The sequence below is a fragment of the Haliotis rufescens genome, unplaced genomic scaffold (genome assembly GCF_023055435.1).
Source record: "Haliotis rufescens isolate VD_foot unplaced genomic scaffold, xgHalRufe1.0.p SCAF_1, whole genome shotgun sequence".
NCBI lineage: Eukaryota > Metazoa > Mollusca > Gastropoda > Lepetellida > Haliotidae > Haliotis > Haliotis rufescens.
In genome coordinates this window covers 39,220,739-39,233,819 of record NW_025963779.1, presented here as the reverse complement: position 1 = coordinate 39,233,819, position 13,081 = coordinate 39,220,739, and the positions used below count along the sequence as shown (strand labels likewise).

The 13,081-nt window shown below is 43.7% G+C and overlaps 1 protein-coding gene across 3 annotated transcripts in view; it reads right to left on the bottom strand.

The window, feature by feature from the left end:
- The window catches only part of LOC124135754 (katanin p60 ATPase-containing subunit A-like 2), a 48,651-nt gene that overhangs the window by 16,082 nt on the left and 19,488 nt on the right, over window positions 1–13,081 (bottom strand). For all 3 annotated transcript variants that reach the window (XM_046501286.2, XM_046501284.2, XM_046501285.2), the window contains 8 exons: window positions 11,201–11,278; window positions 10,403–10,501; window positions 9,610–9,673; window positions 3,087–3,205; window positions 2,471–2,568; window positions 1,899–2,006; window positions 731–902; window positions 74–176 (listed from right to left, as the gene is read on the bottom strand). In XM_046501286.2, the coding sequence (XP_046357242.1) occupies window positions 74–176; window positions 731–902; window positions 1,899–2,006; window positions 2,471–2,568; window positions 3,087–3,205; window positions 9,610–9,673; window positions 10,403–10,501; window positions 11,201–11,278 (841 nt within the window). The remainder of the gene's footprint in view (window positions 1–73; window positions 177–730; window positions 903–1,898; window positions 2,007–2,470; window positions 2,569–3,086; window positions 3,206–9,609; window positions 9,674–10,402; window positions 10,502–11,200; window positions 11,279–13,081) is intronic.

Below are 13,081 nucleotides of genomic sequence, written 5' to 3'. Positions count from 1 at the left end.
AAGACAACGATGAACTGTAACAGTAAAGATCCCTCAGAACATGGTGAATCTACTGACAGCATCAACAGCTCACCTTCAGTGTGGTTGTCTAGAGCATCAAATATCTTTCTGACGGGCCTCATGGCTGCCTCTTTACACAGCAGCTTGATGTCAGACCCTGAATAGCCTTCCGTCATCTGAAAACATTGTCCATTTATGTAAATCAACAACTACATTGGCACAATGTTATATTTCCATAAAAAACAAACACTTTCAAGCCATGTGATCAAAATACACTTCATCCTTAACTGAAGAGCTGACTAAAATACAGACATGTAAATTCAGATTGAAAGATCTGTGACATCAATTCTTGACGCCAAGAGCTCAGTTTAAGCAATGACACATCACAGACTCACTAACAGGCACTATGTTAGGAGCAAAACGAAAACTCAAGGATAAGAATTCTCATGATAGTTAACACATCAACATGCTCAAAGCAAAGTAAAATTAATTTGCAGAGTCCCTGTACACAGAAAAGGTGATGTTTCCATTCTAACAAGGTGATACATCCAGCCACATAGAAACACATACAGTCAAATCCTGTTAATCTGACATGGTTTGTTGCATATGATTATGTCGGAACTAGTATGTCGGATAAGAAAAAATTAAGTAGTAAATTTAGTAATATATTTAATAGCATTATATACACAGTAATAGTAGTCAGGCAGGAATGAACGGTAAGATGGCTCACATTAGCTAATTGTTCGTAGTCAAGATCCGACATTATCTCCACTCCTGAACTATCTTTGGGTACAACTATAGGCGGGAGATGATGCTTGAACATGGCTCTCCTGGCTTCTGTTGTGGGCAGGTTCACTATGATCCGCTTCTCCAACCTCCGCAACATGGCGTGATCTAACTCCCTGCACACATAAAGAACATTCTCTGGTTTGAGCAATACCAAATACACTTTGAAAGCATGGATGTTGAGTAAAACTTAGTGAGTGAGCTGGGTTTAACATCGCACTGAACAGTATGCAAGTCATATCGCGGCATGTCCGTTTGATGTGAGAGGAAAGCCCTATGTAGTGTGTGACCCATTACATGTTTGGCTAATCCTACAAGGTGAGGTGAAATGGGGTTTAACGTTTAGTGGTGTGGTGTGGTGTGGTGTGGTGTGGTGTGGTGTGGTGTGGTGTGTGTGTTTTAGCCCATTAATGCCGAGTGCCAGGCAGGACAACAACAAGTACTATCTTTTAACATCTTTTGGTACCCCTGACCTTCCACTCTGGGCAGACGCTCTACCAATAGGCCATGGAGGCAGTCTGCGAATCAAAGTAACATATGAGTATGGTGCTGACAAACCAAGGATCATAATCAGAGCAAATCAGAACATAGGATCCTGGCCAGCCCAAAAGAAGCCACTCTTGACAGTAAAGGTGCCTTATAATAAGTGGTCCACCGCTGCCTCCAGCAGTAATTCCGATATTCCCTCATCCTTTCCTCGATTTATATTAGTCTTACCAGTGGGAGATACAAATCATTCCGTAACAAATTTAATGGAACTGCACTGAAGGATTTACAGTGCATTTCTACAATGTCTACATCTCTGATAAGCTATAAATCATAAAATATTTTCAAATCTCTTCCTTAAAACATATGTATTTGGTGGTAAGTGATTATTTCATCGAAAGTGAACTTTGAATAAGGATTCCAGATTGAAAACAAAAGCTGGGAGGGCTGCTACCCGGTTTTCCAAAACCTATACCGTTTTTGATCTGATAGCCAATCTTACCTTACAGGACGATCAATAGCACCCATTAGTGACATAAAGAAAAATTGACATTAAAGTAGCAACGGATGAGGGGAGATACACGGATACAGTAAGCACTATGTGAAAAGAGAAATGCTGTTTGTACCATGGTAAGTTGGATGCAGCAAGGAGAAAGACGAGGTCATCTGTCTTGGCCAGTCCATCCATCTGCACCAGTAGCTCTGTCTTCATCCTTCTGCTGCCCTCATGCTCACTGAAACATAGTGTGCCCAAACACTACAGGTGTAGAATAATGCATCACTTGAAGGTATATGCATGTGGGAGGACTGCTTTGACGGGATGACAAACAAGGTCAAGGTATGTTTCAGTGATTCTATATCGTCTAAAACATAATCAGGGCACTCATTTCCCACCATAACTGATGAAAAAGATGTCATTTTCTGCAGTTACCATTCAGATCATAATGTTCTAAATGTGGCACATAACCTACACTTTTGCAAAATATCTGTCTGACCAAAGGCTTAAAAAGATATTAAACTAATTTTACAGACTCTAAACATTATTTTCTTCATGCTTCTACATAATTAACAATCAGGGTGTCCAGTGTGACGTGCAGAGTTACTTTCTGGTCAGGGGCCAGTACTGTACTCATAATGCTTGTAGAAATGGGGCTGGCAAGAGATGCCATCATATCCTCCTTCTCCTCCTACTGCTCACCTCCCCCCACCCTGTGATCCCCGCTGACTCATGAGTGACTCCAGTTCATCCAGGAATATTGTTGATGGTGCATGGAACCTGGCCAGCTCAAACAACACCTGCAACACAGATCCTTCTTGATTGACAGGTCCCATCAACTTTGTTTGATGCTAGTCTCCGTTAATTGGCTACTAACTTTATGAGCTCGTCAAGTAATGGGCATAAATTATATAATCACCTGATTCATGTCATGCCACAGTATTCCTACACCTAGCATGTCTATCAATCTCATCATTTTTGTGTTTTTGATTTATAAAAATATTTTTGCTTAAATTATTGTAGATAACACATGTTTTCATTGTTGAATTTGATTTTAAGGATTCACTGTGTATTTTTTCAGTTAATTGAGATACAGACATATTCTTACAAAAGTTTGCATATCAATTTTTCGATTCCTAATTCCATGAACCGAAAAAAATAAAGAGTCAATCCTTAAATATACAAATGATTTTTTGTATGGACAATAACAAAAGCTTTTATGCGATGACAAAATACTCTCTGTTCATCTAAGAAATTGCTCTGATATTCCAGCAAATAAACATGCGTCCTGCATTATCAACTTGACGTCACTACTAACCCTGACTAACTTTTCCGAGTCTCCTCTCCACTTGCTGACTATGCTGGAGGCAGATATGTTGAAGAAGGTTGTGTTGCATTCTGTAGCTACAGCCTTGGCCAGCAGAGTCTTGCCTGTCCCTGCACAAAACAAGTAGCACCTCTGTACTGTCACACAACACAGGCACACAACACTGTCACACTACACAGTCACAACACAACACACTCACACAACACACACTAAAGCCACACAACACAATCACACTACAGTCACACAACAGTCACAAGTCACACTACAGTCACACAACAGTCACACTACACAGTCACACTACAGTTACACTACACAGTCACAGTACACAGTCACACACTACAGTTACACTACATAGTCACAGTACAGTCACACACTACAGTTACACTAGACAGTCACAGTACACAGTCACACTACAGTCACAGTACACAGTCACACTTCAATCACAGTACACAGTCACACTACACAGTCACACTACAGTCACAGTACACAGTCATTCTACAGTCACACTACAGTCACAGTACAGTCACACTACAGTCACAGTACAGTCACACTACACAGTCACAGTACAGTCACACTACACAGTCACAGTACACAGTTACACTAGACAGTCACAGTACACAGTCACACTACAGTCACAGTACACAGTCACACTTCAATCACAGTACACAGTCACACTACAGTCACAGTACACAGTCACACTACAGTCACAGTACACAGTCACACTACAGTCGTCACAGTACAGTCACACTACACAGTCGCAGTACAGTCACACACTACAGTTACACTACAGTCACAGTCACACTACAGTCACACTACACAGTCACAGTACAGTCACACACTACAGTTACACTACAGTCACAGTACACAGTCACACTAGTCACAGTACACACTCGCGATACAGTCACACACTACAGTTACACTACACAGTCACACTACAGTCACAGTACACAGTCACAGTACACAGTCACACTACAGTCACAGTACACACTCTCACTACAGACACAGTCACAGTACACAGTCACACTTCAGTCACAGTACACACTCGCACTCACGTCACACACTACAGTTACACTACACAGTCACACTACACAGTCACAGTACACAGTCAAAGCACACAGTCACACTACAGTCACAGTACACAGTCACACACTACAGTCACACACTACAGTCACACGACACAGTCACAGTACACAGTCACAATACAGTCACAGTACAACTTGCACTACACAGTCACGCACTACACAGTCACACACTACAGTTACACTACACAGTCACAGTACACAGTTACACTACAGTCACAGTACACAGTCACACTAAAGTTACACTACACAGTCACAGTACACAGTCACACTACAGTCACAGTACACAGTCACACTACAGTCAAAGTACAGTCACACACTACAGTTACACTACACAGTCACACTACAGTGACAGTACACAGTACACAGTCACACTACAGTCACACTACAGTCACAGTACACAGTCACAGTACACAATAACAATACAGTCACAGTACACACTAGCACTTGTCACACACTACAGTTACACTACAGTCACACTACAGTCACACTACAGTCACAGTACACACTCGCGATACAGTCATACACTACAGTTACACTACACAGTCACACTACAGTCACAGTACACAGTCACAGTACACAGTCACACTACAGTCACAGTACACACTCTCACTACAGTCACACTACACAGTCACAGTCACAGTACACAGTCACACTTCAGTCACAGTACACACTCGCACTCACGTCACACACTACAGTTACACACTACAGTTACACTACACAGTCACACTACACAGTCACAGTACACAGTCAAAGCACACAGTCACACTACAGTCACACTACAGTCACACGACACAGTCACAGTACACAGTCACAATACAGTCACAGTACAACTTGCACTACACAGTCACGCACTACACAGTCACACACTACAGTTACACTACAGTCACAGTACACAGTCACACTAAAGTTACACTACACAGTCACAGTACACAGTCACACTACAGTCACAGTACACAGTCACACTACAGTCACAGTACGCACTCGCACTACACAGTCACACACTACAGTTACACTACACAATCACAGTACACAGTCACACTACAGTCACAGTACACAGTACAGTCACAGTACACAGTCACAGTACACACTTGCACTACACAGTCACACTACACAGTCACACTACACAGTCACACAACACAGTCACAGTACACAGTCACACTACACATGATTAAGTCGTAATACTCACTGTCACAACACGTGTTATCACTCACTGTCACCATTCACTGTCACAATACACAGGATTCACAATCCTCACCAGACTTTCTGGACATTGGAACATAACAAACACATGAACGTGTACCTTGTTTACAATTACTGTTTGATACACAGTAAATACAATTGTACTTCATGTACTTCTGAGTAATGGGTCAAAATGACTACTGTCATGACTATGTTTATGATCAGACTGGGGCCTCTAACTAGAACCACAGCTGGGATCATACACACAAATTCCATCATCATGAATAGGGAGCATCACAAGCCTCTGGGGCATTGTGGATGTCAAAGGTCACATCGGAACAGTTCTATGACACATTATATTGCTGAAACAACCTATACAGGTTCAGCTTCAAGGCTCTTGTGCCAACAGACAATGAACAACAGTCAACATGCTAAGACAAAAGAATGAAATATATACATAATGAGCATGTCTGATTATGTGCAATGTTTTTATACTCACCTGATGCTACACTGTGCTTTAGCTTCCCTACCTTATACAGACAGACAGTACTGGAACAAATAAACAGCCCGTGCCTAGGCATCCACGAGTTATCCCCCTTGGCCCCTACTCCTCATATTCTTCACTGGGTCACATCAGACTTGGAGTACACAGTCGTGCCAACTGTAAGACGGAGGAGAAGGATGGAGTCCTGGTGGGCCTATAGGTGTAGCATCAGGTAAGTATAAAAACATTGCATTTAATCAGAAATGCTCATGTTTTACCATACCTGACGCTACACAGTACTTTATTCGACTGATGGAAGGTGGGCTTACCGTGAGAAGCGCCAGGCACACTGAAAAAGCACAACCAAAACCGTCCAGCAGGAAACCTAGCAGGCGACAGCAAGGTAGCGGCTCCCGGAACGGCAGGCAAGGGGATAAGATGGAGGTCTGACGGTAGAGAGAACAATGCTTTACTGAGGGTAAAAGCAAGGCATTCCGTATCCGGCTCAAAAAGAAGGGGAGAAACAGGACCAAACTTTACTAGGTACCAACATAAAAGTACCCAGCAACCCAAGAGGAAACAGCACAAGGGATGGTCCTACCTTGGCAATATGCATCGGCGGGGCCAGCGGGGCTGCAGACAACCACGTTCCTCGGAATCAGCACAGTCAATGGCGTCAGCGGTTGGTCAGCTGCTGGGCCAGGACAAATGGATCAAAGCTATGTATACCCTCGATGTCCTCCACAGAAATGTTGCGAAGATAATGGCTGGCGAAGACAGTAGTAGATGACCAGAAGCAACCCTCCATGATGGAAGGGACGGAGACGTTAGCATGGAGGGCCAGCAAAGAAGACAGGGCACAGATCTCATGTGGATTGGAGGCTGTAGGTGGTGGTAAGTCAGCACAACGATAAGCCTTCAGGATAGCAGAATGAAGCCAAAGAGAGACTGTATTACAAGAGATCTCTGCACAGCCACGGCTGGAAAGAGAGATGAACAGCCTCTGGCACTGCTTGCGATGCTGCTGAGACACCTGAAGACAATGTCGGGGGGCCCTAACCAGTCAGAGGGCGAGCTCCAGGTCCTCATCAGGGCCGACGATCTCCGAAAGAGACGGGACGTTAAACTGCCAATCAGGTTGGCCGGGCAGATGGTTTTTGGCGATAAAGTCCCAACAAAGGCCAAGGTGAACCAAACCGTGAGGACACTGGTCGAACCAAACACGGGTCACACCCAGGGCATGAAGCTCGCTAACCCCGGCAGCTGTCGCAAGGGCCAGGAAAAAGCAAGTTCTTCAAAGAGATCTTCAAATGAAGCAGACGCAAGTGACTCATATGGAGCCTGGCATAAATCCTGCAAAACAACATTGAGATCTCAAGCTGGGGGGGGCAAACTTCTTAGTCTGGTCCTTCAGCCAAAAACCTCGGACCATGGCAAAAAGGACCGGGACTGATATTAGCCTGTGACCTCTAGCGATCTTGAGGACAGAATTGAGCGCAGCAAGATAGTCACAATCGTGGAACCAGCTAGGTGACGTGATTGGCAAAGGAAAACCAAACAGTCATCCACATGTGGAATGGTGGCCTCCACAGGAACAATGTGCCTGGACAAGCACGAGGCCTGGAACAACCGCCACTTGTCATCATATATGGAACGAGTGGTGGGATGATGAGCTCTGGAAACAGCGGGCGCAGCAGGAGCTAAAAATCCTTTAGCGATCAGTGACTTCTGGAGGCACGCCAAACGTGCAGACTGCAACCGTCAGGGTCTGGATGCAGTTGTCTGGTGTGAGGATTGAGCAGAAGGTTTGGCCATGCCGGGAGACGTAACACAGGTTCTCCTGCGAGCTGAAGGAGCCTGGGAAACCAATCTGCGACGGCCAGTAAGGCGCGACCAAAAGCAGAGGACAGGCCAGGGCTGCCTTCAGAAGGACCTGGGGGAGAGGAACTGGGGGTGGAAAAGCTGATGCGCTTAGGCCGACCCAGGACAGAGCGAGGCCATCTACCTCCCAAGCAGCAGGAGACACGTACACTGGCAATTGGTGGTTGCACACCGTTGCGAAGAGATCTATGTTGGGAGTCACCAGGTGATCGCGTAAGAACCGGAAGGCTTCCGGGTGGAGCATCCACTCTGTGGGGGAGGACGATCGGGTCCTGCCAGGGAGTTGGCTAAGACATTGCGACAACATGGAATGTGACAGGCTCGTATCAGAAGACGGAGACCGTTGGCCAGATGAAACAGGCAAAAGGTCTGCTCCAGGAGACAAGCAGACCGAGTCGACCCTTGCCTGTTGATGTAATACACCACTGTGGAGTTGTCCAGTGCGACCATGTGACAGCTGTTGCGGAGGATCTGATGCCAATGAGATTGTTGATGTGCCACCTACGTTCCGAAGGAGTCCAAAGACCGGAAGCAGTTTCCTGGAGAAGGTGGGCGCTCCATCCTTGTGGAGATGGTGAGTGGCCTCGAAGCTTGTCATAGAGGAACAACTCAAGATGTTCGATGGGACTAGCCACCACTCCAGTAACAGATGTAATTCCCTTGGCAGAGGAAGAAGGGGACCCGACAGATCTGAGCAGGAGAAACCGCTGAAGGGGACGCAGTTGAAAACGACCCCTGGACGTCAGATCCTGAGCTGAGGTCAACAGCCCGAGAAGGCTCTGCCACTGGTGGAGATTGAGAGGTTGAGAGAGGGCTCTCCTGATCCCGGATTGGATCACCACGAACCAATCCGGAGGAACCTGTATCAAGGAGAGGTCTGTCAGAAAGAGACCGCCTATGAAAGTGAGATGGCGAGAGGGAGTCAGATCCGATGCTGATCATCCAACCCAACGGATGGAGGAGGCGAAGGGTGAAAGGTCAGGGTCTGATTGATGCCATGACTGAGGATGCAGTTGTTGAGGTAGGCTCCAAACCGAATCCCCCTGCGGCGAAGGAAGGCAACGATGGGATGGGTTATACGTATGAATAACCAGGGAAATGCCAAATGGGAGATGGAAATGGTGATGATCCAAGGCAGTATTGTAGGTAAGTCGACATGTGTACATGTGTACATGCTGTTGCCAATCCAAGACAGAAAGGAGCTGGTCATTAGCCCCAGATGTCTAAGCAGTCCTGTATGGCCGAGTTGGTGGAAGCCACTGCCGACAGTGGATAAAGAGAGTGACGGAGAGCGGCATCCATTCTACCAAGTTGCAAATCTGTCATCTGAATCGAGGTACTGGGCCGAGAAGAACCTACGAGCATACGAACGTCTTCATCGACAGGAGGGCAGACGTTGGCAAATTACATGGAGTGAAAAGGATAGTGTTCCTTCCGAAATCTGGGAACTTGAATTGATGGCTGGACATGCAGTGTCGTCTAATGACCTGGCCACATCAGCTACCAACTGGTCACGAGGGAGTAGAACTTCTCCAGGCTCCAAAACTTTGTGCTTCACTTGGGGGGAGGCATCTTGCCCAGGCAAAGCACAAGGGACATGATCTACAAGCCAAGCAGCCATATCGGCAGGAGTGAGAGACTTGTCCACTGACGCTTCGTTATAGTCCATCACAAAATGTTGCTCAGAAAAGAATAGGAGGAGTAGGGGCCAAGGGGGATAACTAGGCACGGGCTGTAGTCTGTCTAAACTGTCTCTTCATTCCAATACTCTCTGTTTGTATAAGGTAGGGAAGCTAAAGCACTGTGTAGCATCAGGTAAGGTAAAACATGCATTTTACTAGAAACCACAAAGTAAGATGCTGTGTTATCCAGTGAGGGTAAAATGTACCTGGAGGCCCATACAACAGAAGTCCCTTCCATGGAGACAGAATTCCTCGAAACAACTGGGGATACTGAAAGATATAGCAGGTGGTGTCAAATTATGGTCACCTATCACAGAACCACACAAACTGTGTCTACTAGTTAAACAACCAAATTGCTATTAATTCCTTGTCACTTACTTCTTACCAGACACATAATAACAGCAATCACATATTTGGATATATATTGTACCACAACCCTCTCCCCAACATACTGAATAGAGTTTAGCTTTGGATAAATCACATTTTTACTTTCAAGACAACACAACGGCATAAGTCATCATTATTATTATGACAATGACAATGATAGATGGTATCATAAAGTAGAACATACCTAGCATGCCAATAAACACGATAGATATTTTGGCAAGAATGCAGTATACCAGACACCTTCCACCATTTTGGTAAGGGTTGTGCACAAGCTCATTCCTTAGTAAGGGTTTCAAATCTTTTCAGACACCATTTTTGTCGCCTCAATAAAATAACAGAGGGTTTGGGGGGCTTGTCCAACACACAACAGCTGGAATTAAATGCTTTCGTAAGTAAATGTATTGTTTGATTTTAAAAGTAGATATAAAATATGTGTTCGCTGAAATGTGGCTCCAACGGATGTCACTGATGAGGTCATTTTCTCTGTATATTTTGAGCATTATTGCCCTAATTTTCAAATAGAGATGTCGTCGCAAGCAGCCTTATTAGCAGCATAAAACAAACATGGCAGATAGGCGTCTGGTATAATGCACGTGTACCAACATTTCTTACCCTGATGGGATAAACAACAGCTTCTTTAACAAGTCGCTTTGCCTCATCTAAACCTATAATGTCATCCCACGTAACATTGGGATTCTGCAGGTATATGTCCTGCAAACAGATAATAGAAGGTATGGCACACATTCATATTCACATTTGTACAGGTAGAACTGATGACATATAATCTGTGATGTCAGTCTCATTAAAATCAGATCTTTTACTCCCATATGATATCTCTGAGTGAAGATATGGCAAACCCTCTTTATGGGGTCCCATCAGCTCAACTTTCTAATCAGTCAATTAGTGTTGATGCTTCAAGATTCTTGGTATGAGCGAATGTATTCAGTTTTCTGTATCTAAAAAAAACCAGGCAGTTCCAAATGAAAAAAATAAGAGCACACTAAATGTGTTGTGGATATTTTACACACTCTGTTGTATCTGAGCACTATGGGAGTATGGCATCTACACCTAAAAGGGTGAACTATCTTGAGAATATTTATGTTCTGGATGTTCTGTGTAGGATTTATTCATTAAGACAGAAATTTCAAAATCATGGTGGCAAAGAAATGAAACCAAATCAGAAAGCTGACATCTGATTCACATTGGGCTGTCAAAGTTCAGTCAGTTTTCATGTGTCACAACCTCATATGGAGGGTTGGTCATATCTTCATGCAGAGAGGTATTGTATCAGGGAGATAGATCAGATTTTGAAGATCCATTTCCTTCTTTGACAGTGCACCCCTATATTCCACCACCTACACAGTTCTTCTTGGAGCAGGGGCTTCAGGTATGAGTGTGGAGACTACTTACCCTGCTTATAACCTGTGCTAGTTCTCTCATCTCACTGCTGTAGCCGACATAGCCTCCCAGAGGCTTCATCACCCGGTCCTAGAAACAAAGGTACAATTACAAACAATATCACTGTATGTACTGTTACATACATTACTGTACTGTACCGTATTCAGAGTAAATGTCAACATCAGTTTAACATTATGATCATGTTCTCTGGTGTAGTGAACAAACCACTTTGCAACCATTACTGCACAATGTTTTAAATTGTTTGATAGGCATTACTAAGAAGTTGATGGATGACAAGGTAGACATAATTTTATGGATAACAACTTCTTTAATACTGTGAAAAGAGACGTTCCGGTATAGATCCTTATATCATTGTCAAGCAAGACAATGTTGTCAGTAAATGTCACATTAGTTCTTTGAAATCACCAGATAAAGATGTTTTGGTCACCTATTCATTTTTATTTACAGAGAGATAGTAATAGTATCATTCAGGTTGAGGACAAAAAACACTACAGCAACAGAAAATACGGGGGGAGGGTGTCCCATTATTTACCACCGGCTACAAAATTGGTCACATTAAAAACAACTAAAACAAAAACAAAGCGTTAGACATCGGTAATCCATGTAATAGATAGAATAGACCACTTCATCATGTTCATATCCCATGTATACACAATACAGATGTTTGTTTGTTTGTTGTTTCGTGATGGACTCAGCAATATTCCAGCTATATGAGGGCGGTCTGTAAATAATCGAGTCTGGACCAGACAATCCAGTGACAGACATCATGAGCATCGATCTACACAATTAGGATACAATGACATGCATCTACCAAGTCAGCCAGCCTGACCACCCAATCCCGCCTCTTACGACAAGCATAGTCATCTTTCAGGGCAAGCATGGGTTGCTGAAGACCTCCTCTACCCCAGATCTTCACAGAAGTATTTAGTGATGTTGATAACACATGTAAGAATTGACTTTCACTTAGTGTGAGTTATATGAGTATGAACCTTCATTATTGTCACTGAATGCATAATCACTGGGCCATCCAACCTAACCACCATAATGAGTATAAAATAAACAAGCATGAAATACTCACATCCCCAATATGACATGTCGGGTGTGTGCAATGCATTAGCTCCTGAGAACTATGTTCACTGGGCCTTTTTGTAAAGAAATATAGTACGTTTTTCAAGATCTGCTCCGGAAACGAGGACTACCTCCATTTTCAGTCTAAATCAAAGTCGTTGCCATGGAAACTCGAAAAATAACTTTTAAAAAAAATCCAGAACTATCCAAAGGCACCAGTTCACCACTAGACCTATCAATGTGCAAAATATGGTGAAGAAAAATGGAACGGTTTTCAAGATCTGCTCCGGAAACGAGGACTACTCCCATTTTCAGTCTAAATCAAAGTCGGTGCCATGGAAACTAAAAAAATATTGTTATTAAACATGCCAAACTATCAAAAGGCACCAGTTCACCACTAGACCTATCTATGTGCCAAGTATGACGAAGAAATATGGTACGGTTTTCAAGATCTGCTCCGGAAACGAGGACTACTGCCATTTTCAGTCTAAATCAAAGTTGTTGCCATGGAAACTCGAAAAATAACTTTTTTTTTAAATCCCAAACTATCAAAAGGCACCAGTTCACCACTAGATCTATCTATGTGCCAAGTTTGGTGAAGAAATATGGTACGTTTTTCAAGATCTGCTCCGCAAAACCAGGACTACCGCCATTTTCAGTCTAAATCAAAGTTGTTGCCATGGAAACTCGAAAAATAACTTTTTTTAAAATCCCAAACTATCAAAAGGCACCAGTTCACCACTAGATCTATCTATGTGCCAAGTTTGGTGAAGAAATATGGGTTTTTCAGATTAAAAACGATGT